The sequence below is a fragment of the Grammomys surdaster genome, unplaced genomic scaffold (assembly GCF_004785775.1).
Source record: "Grammomys surdaster isolate TR1022 unplaced genomic scaffold, NIH_TR_1.0 272, whole genome shotgun sequence".
Classification (NCBI taxonomy): domain Eukaryota; kingdom Metazoa; phylum Chordata; class Mammalia; order Rodentia; family Muridae; genus Grammomys; species Grammomys surdaster.
This window is the reverse complement of record NW_021604713.1, coordinates 36,235-59,508: the sequence shown is the minus strand read 5'-3', so window position 1 is coordinate 59,508 and position 23,274 is coordinate 36,235. Positions and strand designations below refer to the sequence as shown.

The 23,274-nt window shown below is 44.1% G+C and overlaps 2 protein-coding genes and 2 non-coding genes across 4 annotated transcripts in view; 2 read left to right on the top strand and 2 right to left on the bottom strand.

Moving 5' to 3' along the window:
- The window catches only part of Myo5b (myosin VB), a 302,464-nt gene extending 295,623 nt beyond the window's left edge, over positions 1 to 6,841 (top strand). The window contains exon 39 of the mRNA XM_028776757.1: positions 6,315 to 6,841. Within this exon, the coding sequence (XP_028632590.1) occupies positions 6,315 to 6,467 (153 nt within the window). The 3' untranslated portion in view covers positions 6,468 to 6,841. The remainder of the gene's footprint in view (positions 1 to 6,314) is intronic.
- Positions 6,842 to 14,670: 7,829 nt separating this feature from the next.
- On the bottom strand, positions 14,671 to 14,749 carry LOC114628839. The gene has a single exon (XR_003712562.1).
- Positions 14,750 to 14,838: 89 nt separating this feature from the next.
- LOC114628840 lies at positions 14,839 to 14,979 on the bottom strand. The gene has a single exon (XR_003712563.1).
- Positions 14,980 to 15,352: 373 nt separating this feature from the next.
- Acaa2 (acetyl-CoA acyltransferase 2) overlaps positions 15,353 to 23,274 on the top strand; it is a 26,247-nt gene continuing 18,325 nt past the window's right edge. Inside the window, exons 1-2 of the mRNA XM_028776755.1 lie at positions 15,353 to 15,523; positions 20,167 to 20,333. Of these exons, the coding sequence (XP_028632588.1) occupies positions 15,508 to 15,523; positions 20,167 to 20,333 (183 nt within the window). The 5' untranslated portion in view covers positions 15,353 to 15,507. The remainder of the gene's footprint in view (positions 15,524 to 20,166; positions 20,334 to 23,274) is intronic.

Sequence of the window (23,274 nt, the reverse complement as noted above, 5' to 3'; positions counted from 1 at the left end):
ACACAGACCCTCAGTGTCCACAGTAACATTGACTGCACACACACACAGGGATCCTAAGGTCCACAGTAACATTGACTGCACACACACAGAGATGGATGGCTTTTAGATTCAAGTGCCTCGTTTCCCAGGAACACCTTGCTAAATCAAGGCACCAGATGGAATTAACAAGGGAGCTTAGTATCAATCCCACCCTCGTGTAATTAAAGTTCCCTTAGATTACAATCTGAACTCTTAAATGTTGTCTCTGATAATTACAGTATTTGCCTTTGGCTACAGGCAGGCAAAAACCATGTCGGACAGATGTATATGTAGATCCTTCTTGAGATGTGAGTTTTTAACTTAAACCTCAGCTTCCTCAAGCTGAGCCTGGTGAGGTTTGGGTCCAGTGGAGGTCCTTCTTGTGTGACAGTGGCTGACAGGAGCTGGCTACAGTAGTGATTCACAAAGCAGGACTCCTTTCTCCAACAGTTACATAGAGAGGATACGTGGACAGACTCCTTGTATTAGCCAGCATGACCCAAGGATAGGAAGTGGAGGAACGTGACCAGGAGAGGAGACTGGGGAAATAAGGATTTATCAAAACCGTTAAAGAACCCCCAGAAATCAAGAGCATTGGTAGAGAATGATGCTCTCCTTTGCAAGGCTGGGGATTTTATTCCAAGATTAAAAAAAAAAAATCTAGAGATTTCTAAAGAGTGCCCTGGCTCTGAAAAGACCCATGGAAAAGAATAAATGAACTTTAGCCTGGTATTTGAGTGGAAATGACAGAGGTCAAGGGACAAATGCCAAGTCAGACTAAAGGTGGCGGTTGTCTCAAGGGCAGTGGGAAATGCCAGGGCATGCTAAGCATACAGCCCTCAGAGCAGGCCAGCTCACCCACACAACGGATTCACCGAAGAAGGGGAGGGAGGGCACTGAGTGGGAGCAAGGGCTAGGAGGAACACAGAGCCAGCTCCTAGGTGCAGAGAAGGAATTGAGAGACAGAGAGAAGCCGTGACATACCCCGGCCCGCTGCTGATTTTTGTGGAGGACTGAGAAGCAATTCAAGCAGAAGTGCAGGTTCAAGAAGTCATTCTTGGATTTGAACCCCAGCCACTTGGGGAAGAGAACCATAACTCAGTATAAACAGCACCATTTGCAAGAAGGGAGGTCAGGTCTAAGTCGACTGATAAAAGCCAAGCCGACTGAAGGTCTAAGGGATGAAGGGCATAGAAAAAACACCCTTGAGGGTAAGGATTAAATATTATCAGAAAATATAGCAATCCTGCCAAAACTGGTTTTTGCCAGCCATGGCTTGTTTCTTCCTATGCAGTGCTCAGAGGTACTGTTGAGCAGTCAGCCCCTCACCCCACTCCCATCCACACCATACTTGATCTTGTAACCAGTAGTCAAAGCTGCTTGTTAGACATACCATTGCCTGTGTACTGGGATACAGCATACATGCTTAAACACACACACCAGGGTTACTGAAGCATTACATAGCAACTCATAAATACATGCGGTTTTCACATATCCATTAAAACATATAAATATTAAAACTTGTATAATGTAAGCTTGAGAGCTGCTAACCTGTCCCGGGCTCACAGGGGTTCTCTGTGACACCACGTACTGAGTTTCCGTCAACCGTGTGTGCCTTGAGCCCCTTCAGCCTCTTTAATTGGCCCCATTTTCATGTTCACCCCTAAATCTCCTACACTTTCCTTAAGGCTTTTTTTTCCCATGACCTTCATTACTTTAAAAATGTGCAGAGAAATTAACGAGACCCAAAGCCTATTAACGAGCTCATGTACAGTTAGAATTCGCATTCAGAACGGAAGCTGTGAGTCTTCACTTTAGAACTTACACTCAGTGTGGAATATCTCGTATGCACTAGTCTATCTCCTCAAACAAAACTCCCATGACAGACTTAGATATGAAGTTAGCGTGCCATCCTCTTTCATAGCTCGTGCCCATTGCCTGCACTCGGTCCTTCCTCACCCCTTTCCTGTTCTCTTGTATTCGTGTTATACTGTATGCATAGGTGTCCTTGTTTACATGTTATTGGCTAGATTCTGCATGAGAAAGAACATGTGGTTTCTTTTATTTTTCTGAGATTGTGTGACCTCATGTAATATTATACATTCAAAGTCCATCCATTTTCCTGAATCTTTTAAGCTTCTTTTTCTTTTAGTGTAATATATATTACAACCAAATTTTCATTATCTATTTATCTGTTTGTGGACAAATAGGTCCAATTCTTTGCTATAGTGAATAAATAATAAAAATGGGGTGTAAATATCTCTGTAGTAGGGAATGGAGTTTCTCTGGGTACATACCCAGGAGCAAAATAGTTGAGTCATATGGTAGTTCTATTTTTTATGTTTTTGAGAAATCTCCAAATTGACTTCCATAATGTCTGTGTTGATTTGTACCCCCACCAACAGTGCATAGGGTTCTCTTCTCTCCACCGTCTCTTCTCTGAGTTCTTAATGATGGCCATTCTAACTGGGGTAAGATAGTATGTAGAAACCATTTTAATTTACATGACGCTGGCAATGATGGGCGTTAAACCCTTTTTCAGGGTAGCTATTGGCTATTTTTTGTGTAAACTATATACTCAGTTCACAGCCCATTTATTGGTGGCAGTTTTATCCCCTTGCTACTTAATTTCTGCAGTTGTTTGTAACTTGGCTATTTGCTCCCTGCCTGCGTGTGGTTGGTATAGCTCCGCTGCCCTTCTGTTAGTGCAGCTCATTGTCCCCTTTGCCGTATAGAGGGTTATTTTCACAGAGTCCACCTGTTGGTGCTGGGCCTGGTTCCCAAGCAGCTGATGTTCCAGTGGAACATGCTTCTTCTAATATCTTGTGTTTTCTTCTAAAAGTGTCAGGGTTTGGGGTTTAAAATTAAAGTTTGTGGTTCATTTTAAGTTGATTTTATACAAGGTGAAAATCACAAATCTAATTTCACTTTCTGCAAATAAGAAATCCAGTTTTCTTAGCACCATTTGTTAAATGGGCTTTTTCCCCTGAGAGTGTATTTTTGCCTCCTTTGTCAAAAATTAGGTAGGTGTTCTGTAGGGCTTTTAAACAGTAGAGCCCACGATGTGGGAGCCCAAGTGCTCTGAGAGGCTGTTCTGTAAGAACCAATGCAGCAGGGCCAAATGCAGCCATCAGTACGAGAACATACCAGGTGCCACCAGAGCCACTACTGGCATTCTGGTTTAGTGAAACTTGTGTCTCCCTCCATAAATGACCTACCTTCCCCCCGACCAGGCTTCTCCTCTCTTTTATCCAACTGTTATGTCAAACTCTCTATATTACTTTGAATTCATGGCCCCACTCTTCAGATGCCAGTATATGAGCAGTTGGTGGCCGACATCTGGAGGCTTAAGCAGAGCTTTCTGTCATCGTCCTGGTGACTGAACAAAATGAGAACAATCTGAGATTCCAGAGTCCTTGGGGATCCATTTCTTCACAGCCCTGCACTCTAGTGGCTCACCTTCTACCTCGTAGTAAAGGGCTGCTGGGACTTGCCTGTTGGCAAGGTCTCAGCCTGTTTCAAGGCTTAAGTGCAGCAGTAAAGGTGCCCTGAGACCTACAGTGGCAGAAGCCAGCTGCTTAGGTACTGAGCAAATAAGAGCCCTAGGTCTTCTCACTCTAAAGTTGGGTAACATTGGAACTCTAGAAAGCTATACTATATCAAAATATTGTCACTATTCGAAACAATAGTGTCTTGTCTCAAAGAGAGGAAGAAACCAAAACAATCTATTTTTGTGTCTCAAGCTGACAGGGCGTGATCTGTATTTTCCTGATGAGGATGTGTAGATCCCCCCCTCGGCCACGCTCCTGCAGATCAGGGTCCTTAGTTACAAGTTCATCTCCTGCCTGGAGTTCATGGGTCAGCAGTTAATGGTTAATTCCCAGGTAGGAAAAACAAAGCAGGATGTTACAAAATGAATACCAGTGACAAATACAGTACCTGCCAGGTGCCAGCAACTGAACACGGAGTATTGGATTATCAACTCTTGGTCCTCACAGCCTTTTAAGACCAGCATGCTGTCCTTCTCTCCCAAGGGGAAACTGTATGTATCTATCAGTGTCAATCCCTGAGATAATCAACTTGCAAGGGAAGAGGTTCATTTTTGTTCAGATATTTTAGTCTGTGGTGTCTGTTACTTAACCATGACTCAGTAGGCAGAGAACACTTGTTTACCACACAGCAATGTGAGACAGCAAGGTCCAGGGTCCCTGTTCTCTTCAAGGGCATGCTCCCAGTGGTCTAACATCCGTGCTAAAAAGTCCTTCAGTCTGTTTGCCGATCTTACCTTACAGCACTGTGTCATCAGTGGGAGACTGAAGTTTCCCGCTGTTGATGGAGAGCAGCTCCTCCCTTCAGTGTGTCTGGGAATGAGGGGTCTGTAGGCCCCGTTTCTAACTGGGCTTCTCTCCATCATTGTTCAAGATGAAGCTTTTCTCAAAGTGTCTTTGTCTCCAGAAATGACATAAATATTCCTTTGTTCTTGAAGGAAATTTTGCCAGATGTTTTTGTTTGTTGTTCATTTTTTTTCCCTTGGTGGTGTGTCATCCTGTTGTTTGCTAACACCCATGGCTTCTGGTGAACAATCAACTGTTACCCTCATTTCAGGATACTCTATGACAAATGCATTTCTCTGTGGCACCTTTTGAGATTCCCCATCTTTGGGTTTTGACAGTTTGCCCGTCTCAGTGTGTGAATTTATCCTGATCAAGATTCAGTGAGCTTGGATGGACTCATATACACTGCTAGTTGGGTTTGGGCTGCTTGAGTTTCACTTAAATGACTTTCTGCTGCTTTCCCTCGTTTCCTTTTGGGACTTCTATAGTATGCATGTTGATACTTTGCTTCCTGGACTCTCAAGCTCTGTTTGTTTGTCTAGTTTTAGTCAGGGTCTTACACAGTCCAGGGTGACCTCAAACTTGCTATGTAGCTGAGGATGACATTGAGCCCTGATTCCCTGCCTCGGCCTCCCCAGTGCTGGCATTACAGCGTGAGCAGCACCATCCCGGGCTCTACTCATTCTTTTCCTTTCTTAGACTTGGTCATTTCAGCTCTCGCTAACTTCTAAGGAAGATGACTTATAGCTCACCGGTCTCCCTTCTACCTACCCAGCTTTGCTGTGGAGCTCCTGTATTATTTCAGTTTGATTATTGTATTTTTCTTTAAACATTTGGCTTCAAAGAAGGGGAGGGGAAGAGGATTTGTCCTCCTAAATATTCTAACTGATAGCACTAAGACAAATCACTGAGAGAAACCTTATCCAAGACAAGTGTCCATGCTGGACCCAGTAGATGAGCCAAAGAGCACAAGCTCAGATGTTTAGAGGTTAGACCCTAGATGTTTAGAGGTCAGACCCCAGATGTTTAGAGGCCAGACTTCAGATGTTTAGAGGTCAGACCCCAGTGCTTTCCCTGGTGCTACCCAGCTAATCCAGGACTGTGGGCTTCTCCCCACCACAGCCACATTTGAGGCTGAGGAACGGAGCATAAAGGCAGGCTCACCTACATGCTCACAGTGACCAGCCTCTTTCTCTCTTCATCGGAGGATGGTCACAATCGAGTCTCTAAGCAGGAGTTTTGGAATAGTTAACATCACTCTTTCAAACTCCGTAACTTCTCCTGTGGAGGGGCTGATCCTACACTGCCTGCCTCCTTGGCACTCTCTATGATGTTCCATTCTGAATATGACAAAAGTAAGACATAGGAAGGCTTAGACATTTGTTCAGAACATGCCTCTAGATCAGCAGTTCTCAGTCTGTGGGTCACGACCCCTTTGGGGGAGGCTGACCAACCCTTCACAGGAGTTGCCTAAGACCATCAGAAAACAGATGTTTTTATCACGACTCATAACAGTAGCAAAGTTAGTTATGAAGTAGCAGTGAAAATAATTTTACAGCTGGAGGGTCACCACAACACAAAGGAACTGTATTAAACAGTCACAGCATTAGGAAGGTTGAGAACCATTGCCTTAGGATCTGGTCCATTACCCATGCGGGGACAGTCCTCCCTTGGAATTTGCACCTAAGGTAGAGTTTCACCTTCTCCCTTAGACAGAAGCATTTAAACCATGTTAGAATAGAGAAGGAAGGTGCTTGATTAGCTCCAACAATCCTAGATCAGGGCTTGTCTCCATGGCATGCCTCAGGAACACAAGGAGCCCACATTGTCCCAACTCGGCACTCCTCCCATGTCGTCTTACAAGTCTTTCCATGCCATATGCTCCCTCACTTCTGTGAAGTCACTGAAACTGGCTATTTTACTTAGTTCTAAATCCTGACGTGATCTTACTCTCCTCCACAGGCTCAGCTACAGGAGAGGAATGACCCTCAGCAGTTACTGCTGGACTCCAAGCACGTGTTTCCTGTTCTGTTTCCATTTAACCCGTCTTCTCTGACCATGGACTCCATCCACATCCCAGCCTGTCTCAATCTGGAGTTTCTCAATGAAGTCTGAGGATGAGTGTTTTCAAGTCGAGTGAGAAGGAAGCATGTGCTGTCAGCTGAGAAAATGCTAGAACTGTTAAATATGCCCAGCGTAGATCAAACTGTGTTAGAGACCAGCGGCGGGGAGCACGGAACTAAACAGCGGGGCGCACATTTGTCGTTAGTTTTTGTACATGCTGCTCAGAAAACACCCAGAATGTATACAGTTGTTAATGCTGTGCTTTCAGGTTAAACCAAGACACATGAGAACGAATAGCCACTGTGTAGCTCCAGTCGCCATATAAAAATGCCAGTTCTAGAGAGTGGAAGTGCCTAGCTTTGATCTTTGTATATAACTTGAGAATGTCCAAACTAAGATAATATTAAAAACACATGATGTAAATTGCCTTCGTGGGTCTTTCAAGAAATAATGATACCAATAACCATAAGAATGACATATATTGATAAACCAAAGGTGTGGACAGTCTTGGGGTAAGATGCTTTGAGAACAAAAGCATGGGCCTACGCCTCAGGAGAATCCTCCGGTAAGTTAATATTCACGGATGCCTGTTGAATGAGGGGCGCTGGTGTGACCTCCAGACCAAGCCTGTTGAACGTTGTTTCTAAGCAAACTGGATGATCCAGCCTTCCATAGGCTTGAGATGTCTCAGGTGTGTGGGAGAGTTACACTAGACACGCTGCCGTCACAGATGCCGAGGGTGAGAAAGACGGAAAAGTGCCGTCCGCTGCTAGTCACTGCCCTGAGAGCAGCAAGCTTCCGCAACAAGTATGGAAATGGTACATGAGAATGAGGAGCTTTTAGTTGCAGGGATAAAACCAAACCAGTGTGCCGCTGATTCCAGACCATAAGGGAAGCAGACTCGAGAACCCAGTTGTCTGAAGAGCCTCTGAAGGAGACTGCATGCTCATTAAGTCTTATCCCAAGATTTGTGTTTGTTTTTTCTAACTGCTTTGAAAGACTACAATAGCTTAGACCAGCTTTCCCTCCCGGGTTATTTTCAACACTTTTTTTCAAAGTTTAAAATCAGTATAAATACTATGAAATAAGAAAGATTTAAAGGAATATTTAGTAATAATATAGCAGGCTTATCTGTTTGCTCCTCAGAATTTTGTTTTACTTTTGGGGACTTTCTGGACTCAAGAACAGAGGTTTGGTTAGACAACCCTATATGGTCTTTCTATGCATATTTATAAAAGTATGCTGTTCCTATGACAGTCACGGGTGGTTTGCAAACCTTAGAGGAACTCATTATTACATTGGGATTTCTCCATACTTTAGAAGATGTCAGGTGTCACTCAATTTAGAAGGTTTTGGGAATACAACATACCCCAAGCCCTAAAATCCTGTGCTATTACAGGTCTACGTCCTCTTTGCCTGCTGGGGAGCTTTAGGAATAGTGCCTGGCGCGAGGCTAAATCCGGCAACAAATGCACTGTCCCCTGCACCATCCCTTCTGGGTCCACAGTAAGCAACCCAGCTGCTCTTGGGTGTCTGTCTCCGAGAACAGCCCCTCCCACTGCTCTCAGTTACAGCCCCTGACATCTGTATCTACCCTTTTAACCCCCAAATGTAAACTGTTTGGGAACCCAGTTTAAAACAGCTCGATCTGTGGCTACCTTTTTTAAGTTGTTTATGAATGTAATTTGCTGTAGCATGCACTTTAGTGTTCAAAATTGACTCATGTAAACACTCTCCTTAACCCTCAAGAACACCCAGAATGCCTTCCTGCTAAGCATTTTTAAGAAGTTGTGACTTCCCAAATATGGCTCTCTGACTTTGGATATAGTCTGAAATCATCGTCCCCCACACCACCCCCTAAGGTGGGATACAACTCTCCTGCCACTGGTTGGTCACTAGTTAAAAGTTTAGTAATTACACAAATGGAGGGAGAGGGTAACATGCATGAAGTAACAGCTTCAGTCTCTTCCAGAGGACAGGAGGACGCTGACCGCTGTACTTCACAAGTACGGCGGCTGGAGAGCATCATGGCCTCCCTATCTCACCTCATCCTCAGAGGCTGAAATGGACCTTTTGAGAAACGCTGACTTTTTTTTAGCATTTTTGTTCTGTGTACATTCTGTTTTTCTCCCACTGCTGGGGATTGAATCTGGGTCCTCAGGCATACTAAGTGAGCACTCTACCCTTGAGGCCCCCTTAGCAATGAGTTCCCTTCCTCTTTTAAAGCTAATTGTAAACACTTCCCAACTTCATGAAGCCAATACTATCTTTGAATTTAAATAAATTCCACACAGGTTTGAACTCTTCACTGAGTCCTTTTGCTTCTGAGTAATTACAATCCCGTCATGTGCCTTTAGCAGTTGCAATAACTGACTTACCACATATTTCCCAGAAGTTGTTGTGGGAAGAACTTAACATTCGGTGTAGCATCCTGTCAAGTTCTGATTTATCTCATGAAAGAAAGCACCTTAAAGACTAATCACATATTCATAAATCTGACATTTGTGTTTTGAGAATTATCATATAGGCACTAACCATGTCCCTATAGTAGCAGGTGTATTTAGATGTCACTGAAGCAGGCATTCTCTGTGGGCCACCCCAGCTGCAGTTAGGGGTGGTTCCTATAGGTCCCCTGACAGGTCAGACTCAGTGGTAGGCTTTCCCTACCTCCATGGAACATGTCACAGGTCCTGCTTCCCCTCGTTTTTCTTGGGACAAAATGTTAAGTCCTTTTAACTATGAATGCATTGAAGATTATGGCAACAAACTGGAACCCAATTCTTTGCATTAACTAAATTCTTCTCGAACACTTGACCACTGAGCAAGTGGCTGCTAAATGTGACAGCCCAGCAACTATTTTAGAGTTTCAGTGATATGAAGACACAGTGACTGCAGCAACTCTGATAAAGGAAAACAAGTCATTGGAACTACTTTACAGTTTCAGAGATTTAGTCCATTATCGTCATGGCAGGAAGCATGGCAGCGTGCAGGCAGACACAGTGCTGGAGAAGGAGTGAGCTGAGCGTTCTACATCTTGATCTGTAGGTAGCAGGAGACTGTCACACTAGGCACAGCTTAAGCATGAGACCTCAAAGCCCGCCTCCACGATGACACACTTCCTCCAATAAGGCCACACCCCCTAACAGTGTTATCTCTATGAGCTAAGCATTCCGACACAGTCTATGGAGGCCAAACCCATGCATTCCACCACAGCAGCTTCTATTGCAGTTGGTTTCTAAAGTTAACTTGGTGTATGAGTCAAGTAACTAAGATTTCCTTTTTGACACATTGATGCCACAATCACAGAATTGGAATTACAGAGTGTAGGAAATAAGGTTAAGGCCAACGACAAGATTGGTTTTCTTCATAATGAACATCAGTGGATACTAAAAATTGTTTTTCTAAAATGAGACCTGGGACAGAAGATGGCTCATGGGGTAAGAAGGGCTTGCCATGCAAGCCTGGCAACCTGGGCTCACTCCCCAGAGCCCACAGTGGTCTTTTCACTTCCACATGAGAGCCATGGCACATGGGTCCACACTTACACTGTAACACAGGGAATCGACCACTGGAAGCAGACTACTGTCTGAAGTCATACCATTAAAGAATCCAGATTTGGATATAACATTTTGCAATCAACTGGCATTTAGATGAAGGCTTGCCTCTCTGAGGAAGTTCACAAAATATTCAGGGGGTAAAGCTAACACTACAGAAGAAAGATTACTGTAAATGTTTTGTTTTCATTTTAGGTAAGTCTGTAAACTACAGCTGTGTTATAGAAAAATGCTTGTAAAAGTTACTGTAATTATTCCGCTGTGGATAAAAATGTATGGAAATAAATACTTTTGAATAAAGTGGTGTGCCAGATCTGAACGAAATTTAAAATGACTTGACTAAAAGTATTGGCTAAAGTTTACATATTTTTGATTTCTATGTATGTATGTGTATCTCTGTAAGTGTATGCACTTGTATGTGGCATGTACACACTTATATGAACATGGGGGACCAAGAAGACCATCTAAATGTTCTCACTCTGTCTGTTCTTTGAGGCAGAGTCTCATCTCTGATCCTGGGACTCCGTTTTTCTCCCTTAGGCTGGAAGATCATATGCCCCAGAGACTCTTCTAGCTTGGCTCTGCTCTGTCACCTGGCTTGTCAGATGGGTGCTGGAAACTGAACTCTGGTCCTCGTAATTTTTGAGCAAGTGATTTTACTCTGAGCTGTCTCTCCCAGACTCTTCACAGTGTGTGTGTGTGTGTGTGTGCATGCTCACACCAGTTCATGTGGAAGGACCAGGAGAGGATGTTCCTTATCGTCCTCTACCACTTTCTATCTCATTCCATGGAGACAAGATCTCTCGTTGGACCGGATGTTCACTTTCTGGTCTAGGCAGCAAGCTTTCAATATTCATTCATCTCTGTCCCCAATGCTGGGGTTACAGGCACACACTCCTGTGCATCCAGCTTTTTTGTATGTAATATGGATTTGAACTCAGATCCTCCTGTAGGCACAGCATATGCTCTATCCAGAATAACCTCCCCAATTGCTGTTTTTTAATGTGTCCTAGAGAAATTGTATTCTCCGGCCTAGATTCAGTTATGCATGATTGTTTAAGCTAGGGATTAGCACACAGCCACCTATCTGTTAGGGATGGGAGGGGACTTTCTCTAGAAGACAGCAAGGTTTGTTGAGCAAGTACTCTAGAGCTGTAGAATTCAAGGCAGTGTGGGGATAAGATGAGCAGACTGATAGATCAGAGCCCAGAGACAGACCTAACAAATTGTACATTTAACTGTGGTAGAGGTGGCATTAAGCTAGTGATAAAATTGTCTAAGATCTCAGAAATAAATCATTTCCACTGATAAAAGGACAACACCATGTTGGCTGTACCCTACAATGAACCAAGATCTCAATGCTTTTTTTTTTAATGTAAAAATTGACCACTCTAAAATCTGCATATAATAGTAAAAGCTTCTTAAGATGGGAAGCCTTTGCCTGGGAAGTTAGATATGCGAGGTTGGTAGGGAGTCAGAAATAAAACAGACCAGTAACTAAACATCTGGACTGAAGCATGCAACTCTTACTTCCTACCTAGGAAAAGGCATCAATACCACCAGGAGGGTTCCCTTGGCAGCACACACAAACATCCAGGAGTGCTCCCTTCAGTACACATATACAAAATCACCCAGGAGTGCTCCCTTTGACAGCATATATACAAAATGCCCTGGGAGTGCTCTCTTTGGCAGCATATATATAAAACCACCTGGGAGTTGGTAAAATTTACATCTCCAGTCCTAAGCGTATAAGATAAAGCAACCTCACGGATGCTGCGCTCAGACATTCCTCACTAGGAACCGCTTTCGAAATTAAATGTTCACCGTGGGCAAAGGTGTAGCTCACAGGTAGAAGGAATGCCCAGCGTGTAGCGGACTCCAGGTTTGTTCTCCAGGTCTGCATTTTTAAAAACGGTAATGTTCACAGTGTGCTTGGGAAAAGTCTCTGAATCCAGATTCCAACCACAGGGCATATTCTTTTTCTCTGGTGACAACAGGATACACTCAAAGGAAGCCTTCGCCTTTAAAAATGTCACGTCAGGCTGTGTTTTATACATGATACTCTTACCAGTCAATGGCTGAGAAGGAAAAGCAGCTCCAAACCTGGGAACTGACTAAAACCCATGTGGTTGGTACTACCAGATAGACACATGATCTTATAAAATGCCCACACCAGCTGTGGTTGATGGGATGAAACAAGTCCACATAAGTTTGTTTAAGCACAAACAGAAACCATGGAACACTAAGCATCCTAGCGACAAGAGATGCACTTCTTTACAAAGTGTGGCTTGGCCAAGCTCTTAATCTCTTAAGAGCTTAGACCTCAGGCACTATGAATGTTCTCACCCAGACCATGTACGAGTATTCCTGTAACACTGTATTGTCCAATGACATCATGGTAGTCTTAGTTTGACTCTCCTTATCTTAGGCTAGATCTCTATTTATTTGTTTTAAGACTTCACTGTATACCTTGGCTAGCCTAGTACTTACTAGTGCTTACTGATCCCACCTCCAGTCAGGCACTCCTGCTCCTCTGAACCCTAACCAAACACAAAACCCTACCACCTTCTTGCTGAGATACCAGTCAATTCCCTGAGCTCTGCCCTTGATGCACACTTCCCTCCTAGCACAAGCATGAACTTACAAATGTGTTTCCCAAGCTGTCTGACTAATAGACACCTAATGTTGTCTATTTCCACCAACTCTATGGCTTTACAGGGTAAACTTGTACTCAAGGATGTATCAAGATTTGCTCTAAGTCATACTGCTATATGACATTTTAACAAAGGCTTCTTAGAAACTGCAATCAGCTTGCAACCAAATAAAAAAAGAAAAAGGCTCTCAAGTCAAGGCTAAGACAATGCCTCATAGCCACCGGAACTCATTAAAACAAGGTAGACTTAAAATAAGCAAGTTCTCAAACCAGTGCTAGTCATTTCATGTCTATAGTTGATTTCCTTATCCTTGTCGGGAGAGCAGATATTTGTCGTAAGTAAAAATCAGAGCAGCCAAGCTACTATGTGCCATATAACTGAAGTTCTCACCAAACCAGACTGCACATGAGCAGTCTCCCACTTGCGCTGACACAGGGTCTCCTTATCTAGTCCATGCTGAGGTGAACTTACCATCTCCTCCAACCTCTCTCTCAAGTGCTATGACTACAGGCATGTGCTACACTCTCAGCACCATGAATTCATTCTAAAACTATTGCAGCTCCTGTGATGCCACCTGCTCTCCTCAGCTGCCAGTACTGTAGCTTCTGGCAATGCTGAATATTACAGGAAGAGGGGGGAAACTATGTAAACCATGGAAACGGGGCTCAGAAAGTGTGGGAGAAAGGACAGAAGCTGAACTGTTCTGAGTCCCTGATAAACTCTTAAACAGTAGAATTGATAGATTTACAATTGCTCAATTTCCAGTTTTATATGAACACATCTTCCCTCCAATATTAACGACAGAAAGAGATAACACCACATTTCTAAAAACACTGGGGGCTAACCCTGTTAACAACAGAACAGTAAAACTAGCTCAGAAGTCCCATGTCTAGGCCCCTAAGTGATATTTTGAAAGGCATAATGTTACAGGTGTACCTACCTAAATTACTACTTAACTACTTTATAGAGAATACTTTAAGTAACTTCGTAGCTTCGTTGAAGGAGACTGTGTGTGTGTAGAATATCAATTTCCAGAACAAATGGGAAACAGAACGGAGCATAAGACACTTCCATTCTTCAGTAACATTTTTCCCATCTTCTTGCTACTTTTTCTATCCATTTTTGCCCTGCATGACTTTGGTTGCAGATATGAAATTTTTACCCTTAAACATTTCTGTACATAACTACAAACAAAACAAAAAAAACCTCCAAAAGCCGGTCTCCTACATGCCTGTTAATTTTGGTCATTTGGTTAAGGAAATGCCTCAATTCCTTGTCTGAGACCGAAATTGCAGATATTCTTACACATACTTTTCACTCTGATTTTCTTAGGGCCCACTCAAATTTATAATTACAGTCAACAGTAAACATGGAAATCCCTCTTGGTGGTGACTTGGAGGGCAGATGAAATAGAAGAACCTATACAAGAGCAGAGACATCTCTTCATCTAGCTTGAGCTTCGCACAGTGACTGCATACAAATTCCTCTCTAGAACTGTAGATAAACATGTGGCAAAGTGTTCACAGGGTGAAGTAAACGTGAAATTTTTATATGAACCAGCAAACAGTAAGTTCCCCCAACACGAACTTTTCCACACGTCTGCATTCACAAACATTTCACAAACGTTTTCACAAAAAAAAAAAAAAAAAAGTTAAACACAGGTGTGGTGAAGCTCGCCTTTAATCCCAGCATTTAAGCGAAATCACATAATTTCTAGCCTGGTCTATAGGAAGAGTTCCAGGACAGCAGGTAACCCTGTTACCAAAAAAAAAAAAAAAAAAAAAAACAGGGGAGAAAAGATTAGATTAAAAAGGCAGACCCCACTTCAAAGGAGCCGGCGGGGGGTGGGGAGGGGAAAGGGGGAGGAAAGCTGGATTAAGCATAGATAGTGTTAACAGAAACAGAGTTAATAGAAAGCAACAGCACCACCCACGCCCTGTTCCCACGCTCAGCCCAGGCCACTTGGCCGCCCTCCAGGGCCCTGAGCGCTTATCCCCCACTCCCATCCCGCATTCCCCACTCTGATTAGGCCGCCTCCAGCTCGCCTGGCCTCAGTATTCGCAGCACACTCCATCACCTGGTTCCCAGAACTCAGATTGCGCAGTGGTCATGTCATCATTGGCAGGGCTCACAGCCGGAGGCGTGTGTACCCCTAAACCTGTGCCCTCCCCCAAGCCTGGCCTCCCTCTAGGTCCCTCTCCCCTCAGCTCCCCGCTCCAGGTCCCCTGACCCCATCACCTGCCACGTTTTCATAATCCTCTCAGGCTCCAGACCAGCAGCGCCGGCTACGAGAGGCCTGATCATATAAGGAAAATACGTCGGGTTCACTTGGGGCTGCCTCGGGGGACCCAGGCGCTCCCTGCTCTACCCTAGTCCCCGTCCCTTCTCTTAGACACCCCAGCTACCCGCCGTTCCAACCCTAGGACCCAGCACAGACCTCCGCCAAAAGGCTGCGCAGGCGCAAGGGCAGCCAATCCCACCGCACTGCCGTCAGCCCCGCCCCTGTCCGCAGGCCCCGCCCTCCGCCAGTCGGCCCCGCCCGCTTCCCCTGCTCTGTCCTGGATGGGGGTTGGGGAAGATGCTGGCTTTTGGCGCCAGTCCTGTCCTGGAGCGAGCGAGCGGGCGGTGCTTCTAGAAGCCTGGGATAGGACAGATGGGGGTGTGGGGCCGAGGTTGTTCCCAAATTCCCAGAGGAGGGCCGCGGGGCACACGTGTCACAGAGTAGGGGTAACCTTGGCCCCAGCGGCGCGGGGGCGGGGATGGGGAAGTAGGGGAAAGGGCAGGGGCGCGGCCTCTCGGGGCGCCGCCCACACTCTTAAGGCTTGGCCAGGGTTGGTGGCCGAGTGTAGCTGAGAGAGCCTCGCGAAATATCCGAGCTTCGCCATGGCGCTGCTACGAGGTGAGCCCGGGGCCCTTGGTCCCCCCCGGGGCCTGCTTCGGCTTCTGGGCTCTGCGAGCAGGCAGAGGTGTCGGTGCAGGTCATTCCTCTCCCAGGGCCGGGGTAGGGGTGGATATTGTTTACATTAAGGAGAAACACCGTGGAAGGCACGGGTGACAGCAATTTCTGTGCAGTTTTCAACGCAGAGACTGAAGACCAGGGTTGGCTATGCTCCTGACCTTGAAGGTCACTGTCTTGTTAGTGAATTCTTACTCAACTCTGTAGGAAGCCAAGGCAGTGCCAGAAACCTGAGGTGATCAGGAGCAGAGCAAGTGTGCAACTAAGCCAGAGGCCTGGTTTCAGCCACGCGAGTGGGTGTGCGAGGAAGAAAATATTTCCCAAGAAGCTCCAGAGATTTTCCACTGGGGTGCCCTGATTCTTTACAACAATCGGTAGTAGTCTGTCTGAAACTGCCTTGCTCCCTTTTCTCTTCCATTCCTTTACTTCGAGCGACTGCAGGCAAGTGCAGGCTCTCGTGCATCACGGGAATTGGATTTTTAACCAGAAGACACAAGTGTCTGTTGACATGAGGCTGAAAGAACATAAATCAAACCTCAGAGACAGGAGATTTCTCTAAGAACCATTTTGGTGGTGCAGAGACCAAGTGGACGCTGTGCAGGAGTTCTTAGAAACTCAGGGAAAGGCAACCTAAGTATTTCAAACACAGAGGGCACCGTCTGTTCTCTACTCTGCCTTGATTTCCTTTCGACCCTGCCGCTGCCTTTAAAATAATGGACAATGGGCCAGAACTTTGACTTTAGATGCGAGTTGCACAATAAGATGTAGACAGACTGTGGTGGGTAAATGTAAAAGAAATGTCAAATGACGAAGTTCGGTCTTGTGAAACTTCTTTACGATGGATGATACCTCTTGAGGGGAAAACTGGGGAAGAACAGATTCGGAGCAGTGAGAAGCATTCGTTTTAGGTAAGGTTTTGATACCTATCAAGTAAGGGAAAGTGCCAGACAGGTACTGGTTAGGACTCCTCAGATGAGCCACCAGGTGGTGCTAAACTTAATGTGGAAACAAATGGATGGCTAGCAGTTTTCCTCTTTGTTGGCAATTGCTTCCACAAAACGAATACTTATGAAGCAAAGTTCTCATGGAAGTCGATAGCCTTCTTTTCCATGTTTTCCTCCCATGGAGGTGTTTCCTGTGCTGTCCTGTCCACAGCACAAGCCCACCAAGATCTCAGAGAATCTGACTCCGTTTTTTGGATCAGTGTCTCTTTCCTGCCTTAAGGGGTTTTTGTTTGTTGTTGTTGGTTGGTTTTTTTTTTTCGGTTTTTTTTTTTGTTTTAAAGTTTTTTTAGCATCTGAATTCGCAGAAGATTTTAGATTTTAATTTGAAAGTAAAGGTTTTTTTAAGACCTTTAAATATCTGTTTGCATGCTGTTAAAATGATTTTTGAAGTGATTTATGAAAGAAACCTGTAAGGTATCTTCTTTGCATCTGTACACTCCACGCTATTTTAAAAAGTAGTTGAACTAATACAGTTAGACTGGACCTTTCTAGTCTGGGATCATCAGGTAAGGAGTGAGTTATATAGGTGAATGGGAAGTTTGTGGGTCTGTTTTTCTTTCCCCACAATTGTTTTTTATTGATACCACTTATTTCCCTACTAATCCTTCACGGACATCCTTTTGGATTGTGGCAAATGAAAAAAGAACTTCTGAAGAAACATGAAGTTAGCTGCCACTGTTTCTGCAAAGGTCTTCTGTGATCACTCCATCTTTCGTGTAGCTAAGAGGCCATTTCTTTTTTTCTGGATGTTTAAAAATTCCTTGTTGTGGGGCTGGAGAGTTGGCTCAGTGGTTTGTGGAGGACCTGAGTTTAGGCCCCAGTGCCCTGACCAGTTGGTTCATTACTGCCTGTAACTACAGCTCCTCCAACTCCCCGCCTGGTTCCCGAGGGCACTATACCCTGGCGTGCACCATCATTGCTATGGGTCCTGAAGATTCTACTCATGCTTTCCCCCACTCACTTTTACCACAGTCGACTTTTTTTTTTTTTTAACAGTTTGAGGTTTAAAGAGTGAACAATGCACAGGACATTGCCATATGGCAATTTACCTAATTGTTAATGTCATTAAAGGGTCACAGCACTGGAAAGATTGACAATCACTGCTATAAGCTGTCAAAGCATACTGATGTACTCCCTCCAGCACAGCTATCTCCAAGTGTTCAGACATGTGAGCCTATGGGGGCTTTGATCATTCGGATCTTCACAGTGACGCTGTTTGTAGGCTGGCCACACTTCAGGACATGGCCTCCACCCACGAGTATATTTATTGTCTTCCACTGGCAACAAATGACTTCCTGTTGCTACTCAACCTTCCGGTATTTTGGTGGTGGCAATCTTTGGGGTTTAGCTATGGGAGCCTTGTGTGGTTATAACTCATTGTTTTAATTTGCATGAGACCCAAGGGGTGAACATCTTGGCATACATGCCCTTGTCCGCCAGCTGTGTGTTTCCCATGATTAACTCTTTGTTCAGATCTTTCGCCTAGCTTTTTAAAAAATATTGTTATAATTCCTCTTCCCTCAAGCTCCTCCCAGATTCACACCCCACTTCCCGCTCCCAATTTCATGTCCTTTATTTTTTTTCTTTTACTTTAATTACCAAATTTAATTTGTGCTGCCAATATACTAATGGCCGTAGGGCCTGAAGTGTGTGGTCTACTGACCAACAGCCACACTGTGATGATATGAATGATCAAAATCCCCCATAGGTTCACATATCTAAACACTTGGTCTCCAGTCGGGGAGATTGTGAGAGGCATAGCCATGCTGGAGGAAGTACATCATTCTAGGCTTTGAAAGCTTATGGCACTGGTCCACAACCTTCCCAATGCTGCAACCCTTTAACACAGTTCCTCATGTTGTGGCAACCCCCCCACCTAAAATTATTTTGTTGCTACTTAATACCTGCAATTTTGCTACTGTTATGACTTGTAATAAGTATCTGATAATACAGGATATCTGATATGTAACCCTAAAGGGGCTGTGACCCACAGGTTGAGAACCACTGGCTTACAGCCCTGTCTCTCTAGCAGTTCACTCTCTGTGCTTCCTAGTGCCTGCTGCTTCCTGCCAGTGATGCTCCATCACAATGGCCTCTTATCCCTCTAGAACCTTAAACCAAAACAAACTCTTCCATACCCTTGCCTTGGTCGTGGTATTTTATCAGAACATCAGAAAAGTAGCTAATACACACACCCTTAAAAAAAAATGGACTCTCCCTCCTGGAGAAGCCATCAGCTGCCAGTAGCTCCTGGGGGAAGGGAGATCCTGAGCCCTTCCCTCCATCCTAGAATATTGCCTGGCTTGTTCTTTGGTTACCAGTTACATACAAAACTCACCTGGAGTTGACTATTCTAAGAAGCTGTCCAGGCTTCTTTCCCCAGGTAAACATCCTTGCTGGGGTACACATTTTAGTTAGTACAAGGAAACAGCTACAACTGCTATTTGGGTTTCATGCTGTATAACTCTAGTGTTTTCTAGCTCACCATAGCTTTGGATTTGTATAAGCATAAGGTTTATTTGTGACAGTGGAAAGGAATAATTATTTATGTACATAAAAACACCTGTTTAGCTGACAGCAACCTGCAAATTTATAGTATATTAATAAATGCACAATTATCCTGTGTTCTTTATAGCTAGATGGAATGCAGCATATGGACAAAGCAAGAGGAGTTGACACCCAGTGAAGTATTGCAGAAATTTCCATTTATTTATTTACTTACTTACTGTACTGAGGATTGAACACAGGGCCTCACACATGTCAGGCAAGGACTCTACCACTCAGCTATGACCTTAACCCCAGCAAGGATGCTTTCTGTTTACCTGGGGAAAGAACTGGAAAGTCTGAACGATTTTTTAGATTAGCCAACCACAGGTGGATTTTGTGTGTTAACTGGTAACCAAATCTTCCCATCTTGTTGCACAGTAAAAGACAGTGATAACAAAATTTACACTTCTGGGTTTTAGATACTTGTCATTTGAGTTGCCCTGTGACCCTAGAAGCAGCGGCATATGTAAGTCATTCAGCACACTGTATATTCTAGAAATCATGTATCTGTCTCTCTTAGGATACATTTGGATAGAGCTGGGGTTGGTGGTCGATCCAAGTCAGCTTAGCATGGAGAACAGTCATACATTTTTATTATGTGTCTATGGGCCTCCTGCTTTTCACACGGTGGAGTATCCCTTTTTATTGAAAGTTCCCTAGCAAAAGTTAGGAAGAGCCTTTTGACAGGAATGTTCCAGAAGGAGTTCTTATGAGGTGGGTCACGAACCTCAGACAACTTTCAGAGATTTTCTAGAGTACATGCCCTCTAGTTAAAAGATTATTTGGATCAGTACACAGAAGCATTTCAATTGGCAGCTATTTCTAGCAAACTCTTGGACCCTAGGATATTGGTGCCCAGAATACTCTGTTTCTGCCTGTGTGACTGGTTCTATGCATTATTGAATGACAAAGATCTTCAGTTACCCAGTTGGAACTTGCCCTTTATCACAAAATTTCATGAAAAAGATAACTTAAAACATGTTAGGGGTGCTGGTTAAGTTGTGACTACTTACACATCTCTCCTCGATACATTAGGTGTGTTTATCGTTGCTGCAAAGCGAACACCCTTTGGAGCTTATGGGGGCCTTCTCAAGGACTTCTCTGCTACTGACTTAACTGAATTTGCTGCCAGGGCTGCCTTGTCTGCTGGCAAAGTTCCACCTGAAACCGTCGATAGTGTCATCGTGGGCAATGTCATGCAGGTTAGTGGGGAGGGTGGGCTCACACTTATTGCTTTCTTTGATCATTTTCTGAAAATAATTCCCTTACTGTGTCATCATGAGGAACTAGGTAATAGTTATCAGTTTTTGAAACTTGTGACCTTGTGACTCTGACGCTATGAGTAAAGGCAGTAAACTCAGCAGCATGTGTTCTGTTCAACTTGGAATGCATTTCAGTGATTCTTTTTATTTCCTATTTTGTGTGTGTCTGTTTTCCTGTATGTGTGTATGTATGTATGTATGTATGTATGTATGTATGTATGTGTACTATATATGTATCTCGTGGTCCTGGAGGTCAGGAGAGGGCATCAGATTCCTGGGAACTGGAGTTAGACAAAGTTGTGAGCCATACTGGGTGGCTGCAAACCACACCTAGGTCCTCTACAAGAACAGAACAGCAAGTCCTCTCAATCTGTCTGGCATCTTCCTGGCCCCACTTCAGTGCTTCTTTTTTTTTTTTTTCTTTTTTTTTCTTCCATTTTTCGAGACAGGGTTTCTCTGTGTAGCCCTGTCTGTCCTGGAACTCACTCTGTCGACCAGGCTGGCCTTGAACTCAGAAATCTGCCTGCCTCTGCCTCCCAAGTGCTAGGATTAAAGGCGTGTGCCACCACTGCCTGGCTCAATGCTTCTTTAAAAGCAGATTTACGAGACTTTGGAGAGATAAATTAGCTTTCTCCATGTGTTGCTTATGGAGATATGCCAGTCAGCTTCCTGTCCTTGGAGGAAAAATGCCTGAGATGTCAACATTGGAGGAGAAAAGGTCTGTTTTGATTCCTGGCTTTAGAGGTTTCTGCCCATAGTCACTTGCCTCTCTTGTTTTCAGCTGGGGGCCACAAAACACATCTGAGAGGAGCGCATCCTGGAGAAGGTCTGTTTCACCTTGGTAGCCAGGAAACAGAAAGAGCTAGAGGGCCAGTGTTCTATTCTACTCTCTGAAGGCATGGTCCCAGTGATTAGTTTTTCCCTCCTTGAGCCTACCTCCTAAAGAATTCAGCCCTGATGAGTACTATCAGCCAGGGACCAGGACTTCCACAGACCCCCTTGGACGACATCTTAGATCTAAATTACCATTCACCTATACCTTCTAGGAGCTTGGTCATAGTTTCTTGTGGAAAATAAGCCAATTGAAAGCTGTATGTTCCTTCAAAGAATACAGCCATTTACTGATTACTTAGTGTCTTAGAGACATCATGTGAAGTGACACCATGACCATGACATCTCTTATAAAGGAAAAAACTTAATTGGGGCTGGCTTACAATTCAGAAGTTTAGTCCATTATATCATGGCAGGATGCCTGGTATTATGCAGGCAGACATGGTGATGGAGAGGCAGCTGAGAGTTCTACATCCAGACTAGCAGGTAGCAGGAAGAGAGTGACAGATGGCCTGGCTTGAACACTTGAAACTTCAGAGCCCAACAAGGCCACACCTACTCCAACAAGGCCACACCTACTCCAACAAGGCTACCCATTCTAACTGTGCCACTTCATTTTCATTTAAACCACCACAGTAAAAATAGTTTAGCTGTTATAGATAAGGCATCCAAAGTAGACCAAAGAAATTATAATTTAACACAAAACATGTTTTGTGTGTGTATGTGTGGGTGCCTACTTGTGAGCCTATGTATAACATTCTGTGTATTTCTAAGATGCTCTAACAGTCTAAACCAGTACCTGAGCAAAACAATTTAGAGGTGGAAGGATTTCTTTTATTCTTTCTCTTTTTTAAAAATTAAAAAAAAAAATGACAGGATCTTTTTAACATAGCCCTATTTATGTAGGAACTCACTATGTAGAATAGACTATCCTCAGACTCACAGAGGTCTGCATCTTCTGCTGGGATTGAAAGCATGGGCCATCATGCCTGGCTATGGAAAGATTTCTTTTGAATCACAGTTTCAAAAGTTGTAGTCATTGCTTTCTGCTTTCAAGACCATGGCTTCAGGAAGAGGCAGAGGAAAACTGCTTACCTCATGGGAACCAGGAAGTAAAAGAGGAAGAAGAAGTGGAAAAGTAACCTACTTCCTCCAGCCAGACCCCACCTACTAAGATTTCCACTCTGAGACTAGCTTTTGGCACACAAGCCTTACAGAGCCATGTCATGTTAAGCCACATCAGATGGCAGTGATGTGAGCTCTGCCAAATCAAAGAGAACAGTGGCAGACACAGAAAAAAGCGTGACACGGTGACTAAACCTCTGTTCTGTCCATCATTGTGTATCTTCAGATGCAGAAAAAGTATTTTTGCCTGCTAAGTCTAAACCATTAGTTGTGGTGGTTTGAATAGGATTGGCTCCCATAGACTCGTGTGTTTGAATGCTTGGCCCATAAGGAGTGGCACTCTTAGGAGGTGTGGCCTTCTTGAAGTAGGAGGCTTTGCTGGAGGAAGTGTGTCATTGGGGGTGGGCTTTGAGGTCAGATGCTCAAGCCATGCCCAGCATAGCATTCTCTTCCTGCTGCCTACAGATCCATATGTAAAACTGTTACCTCTCCAGCACTGCCTCTGCCTGCATGCTACCATGCTTCCCTCCATGATGACAGAATACTAAATCTCTGAACTGGAAGCCAGCCCCAATTAAATGTTTTCCTTTATAAGAGTGGCTGTGGTCATGATGTCTCTTCACAGCAATAAAGCTCTAACTAAGACAATAATTAATCCTTAATATTAGACCCTCTTCCTTTCTATTTTGGTGGTGGGGCAGGAGGAGATTTGGCTGCTGACTGAAGAAGACACTAGAGCAGACAAAGTTGAAATAGGCTACATTTGGTTTTGAGTTTTCCTAGAATTTATTTTAGGAAGATTTATTCCTTCTAAAACTCTACTGCTGTCCCCCGGTGTTGGTGGAATCTCTCACATGTTCCTAGAAAGTCACAATAAGTAGTATCAGCTTCATTGATAACTAGTGTCAGTTTCATTAATACATAG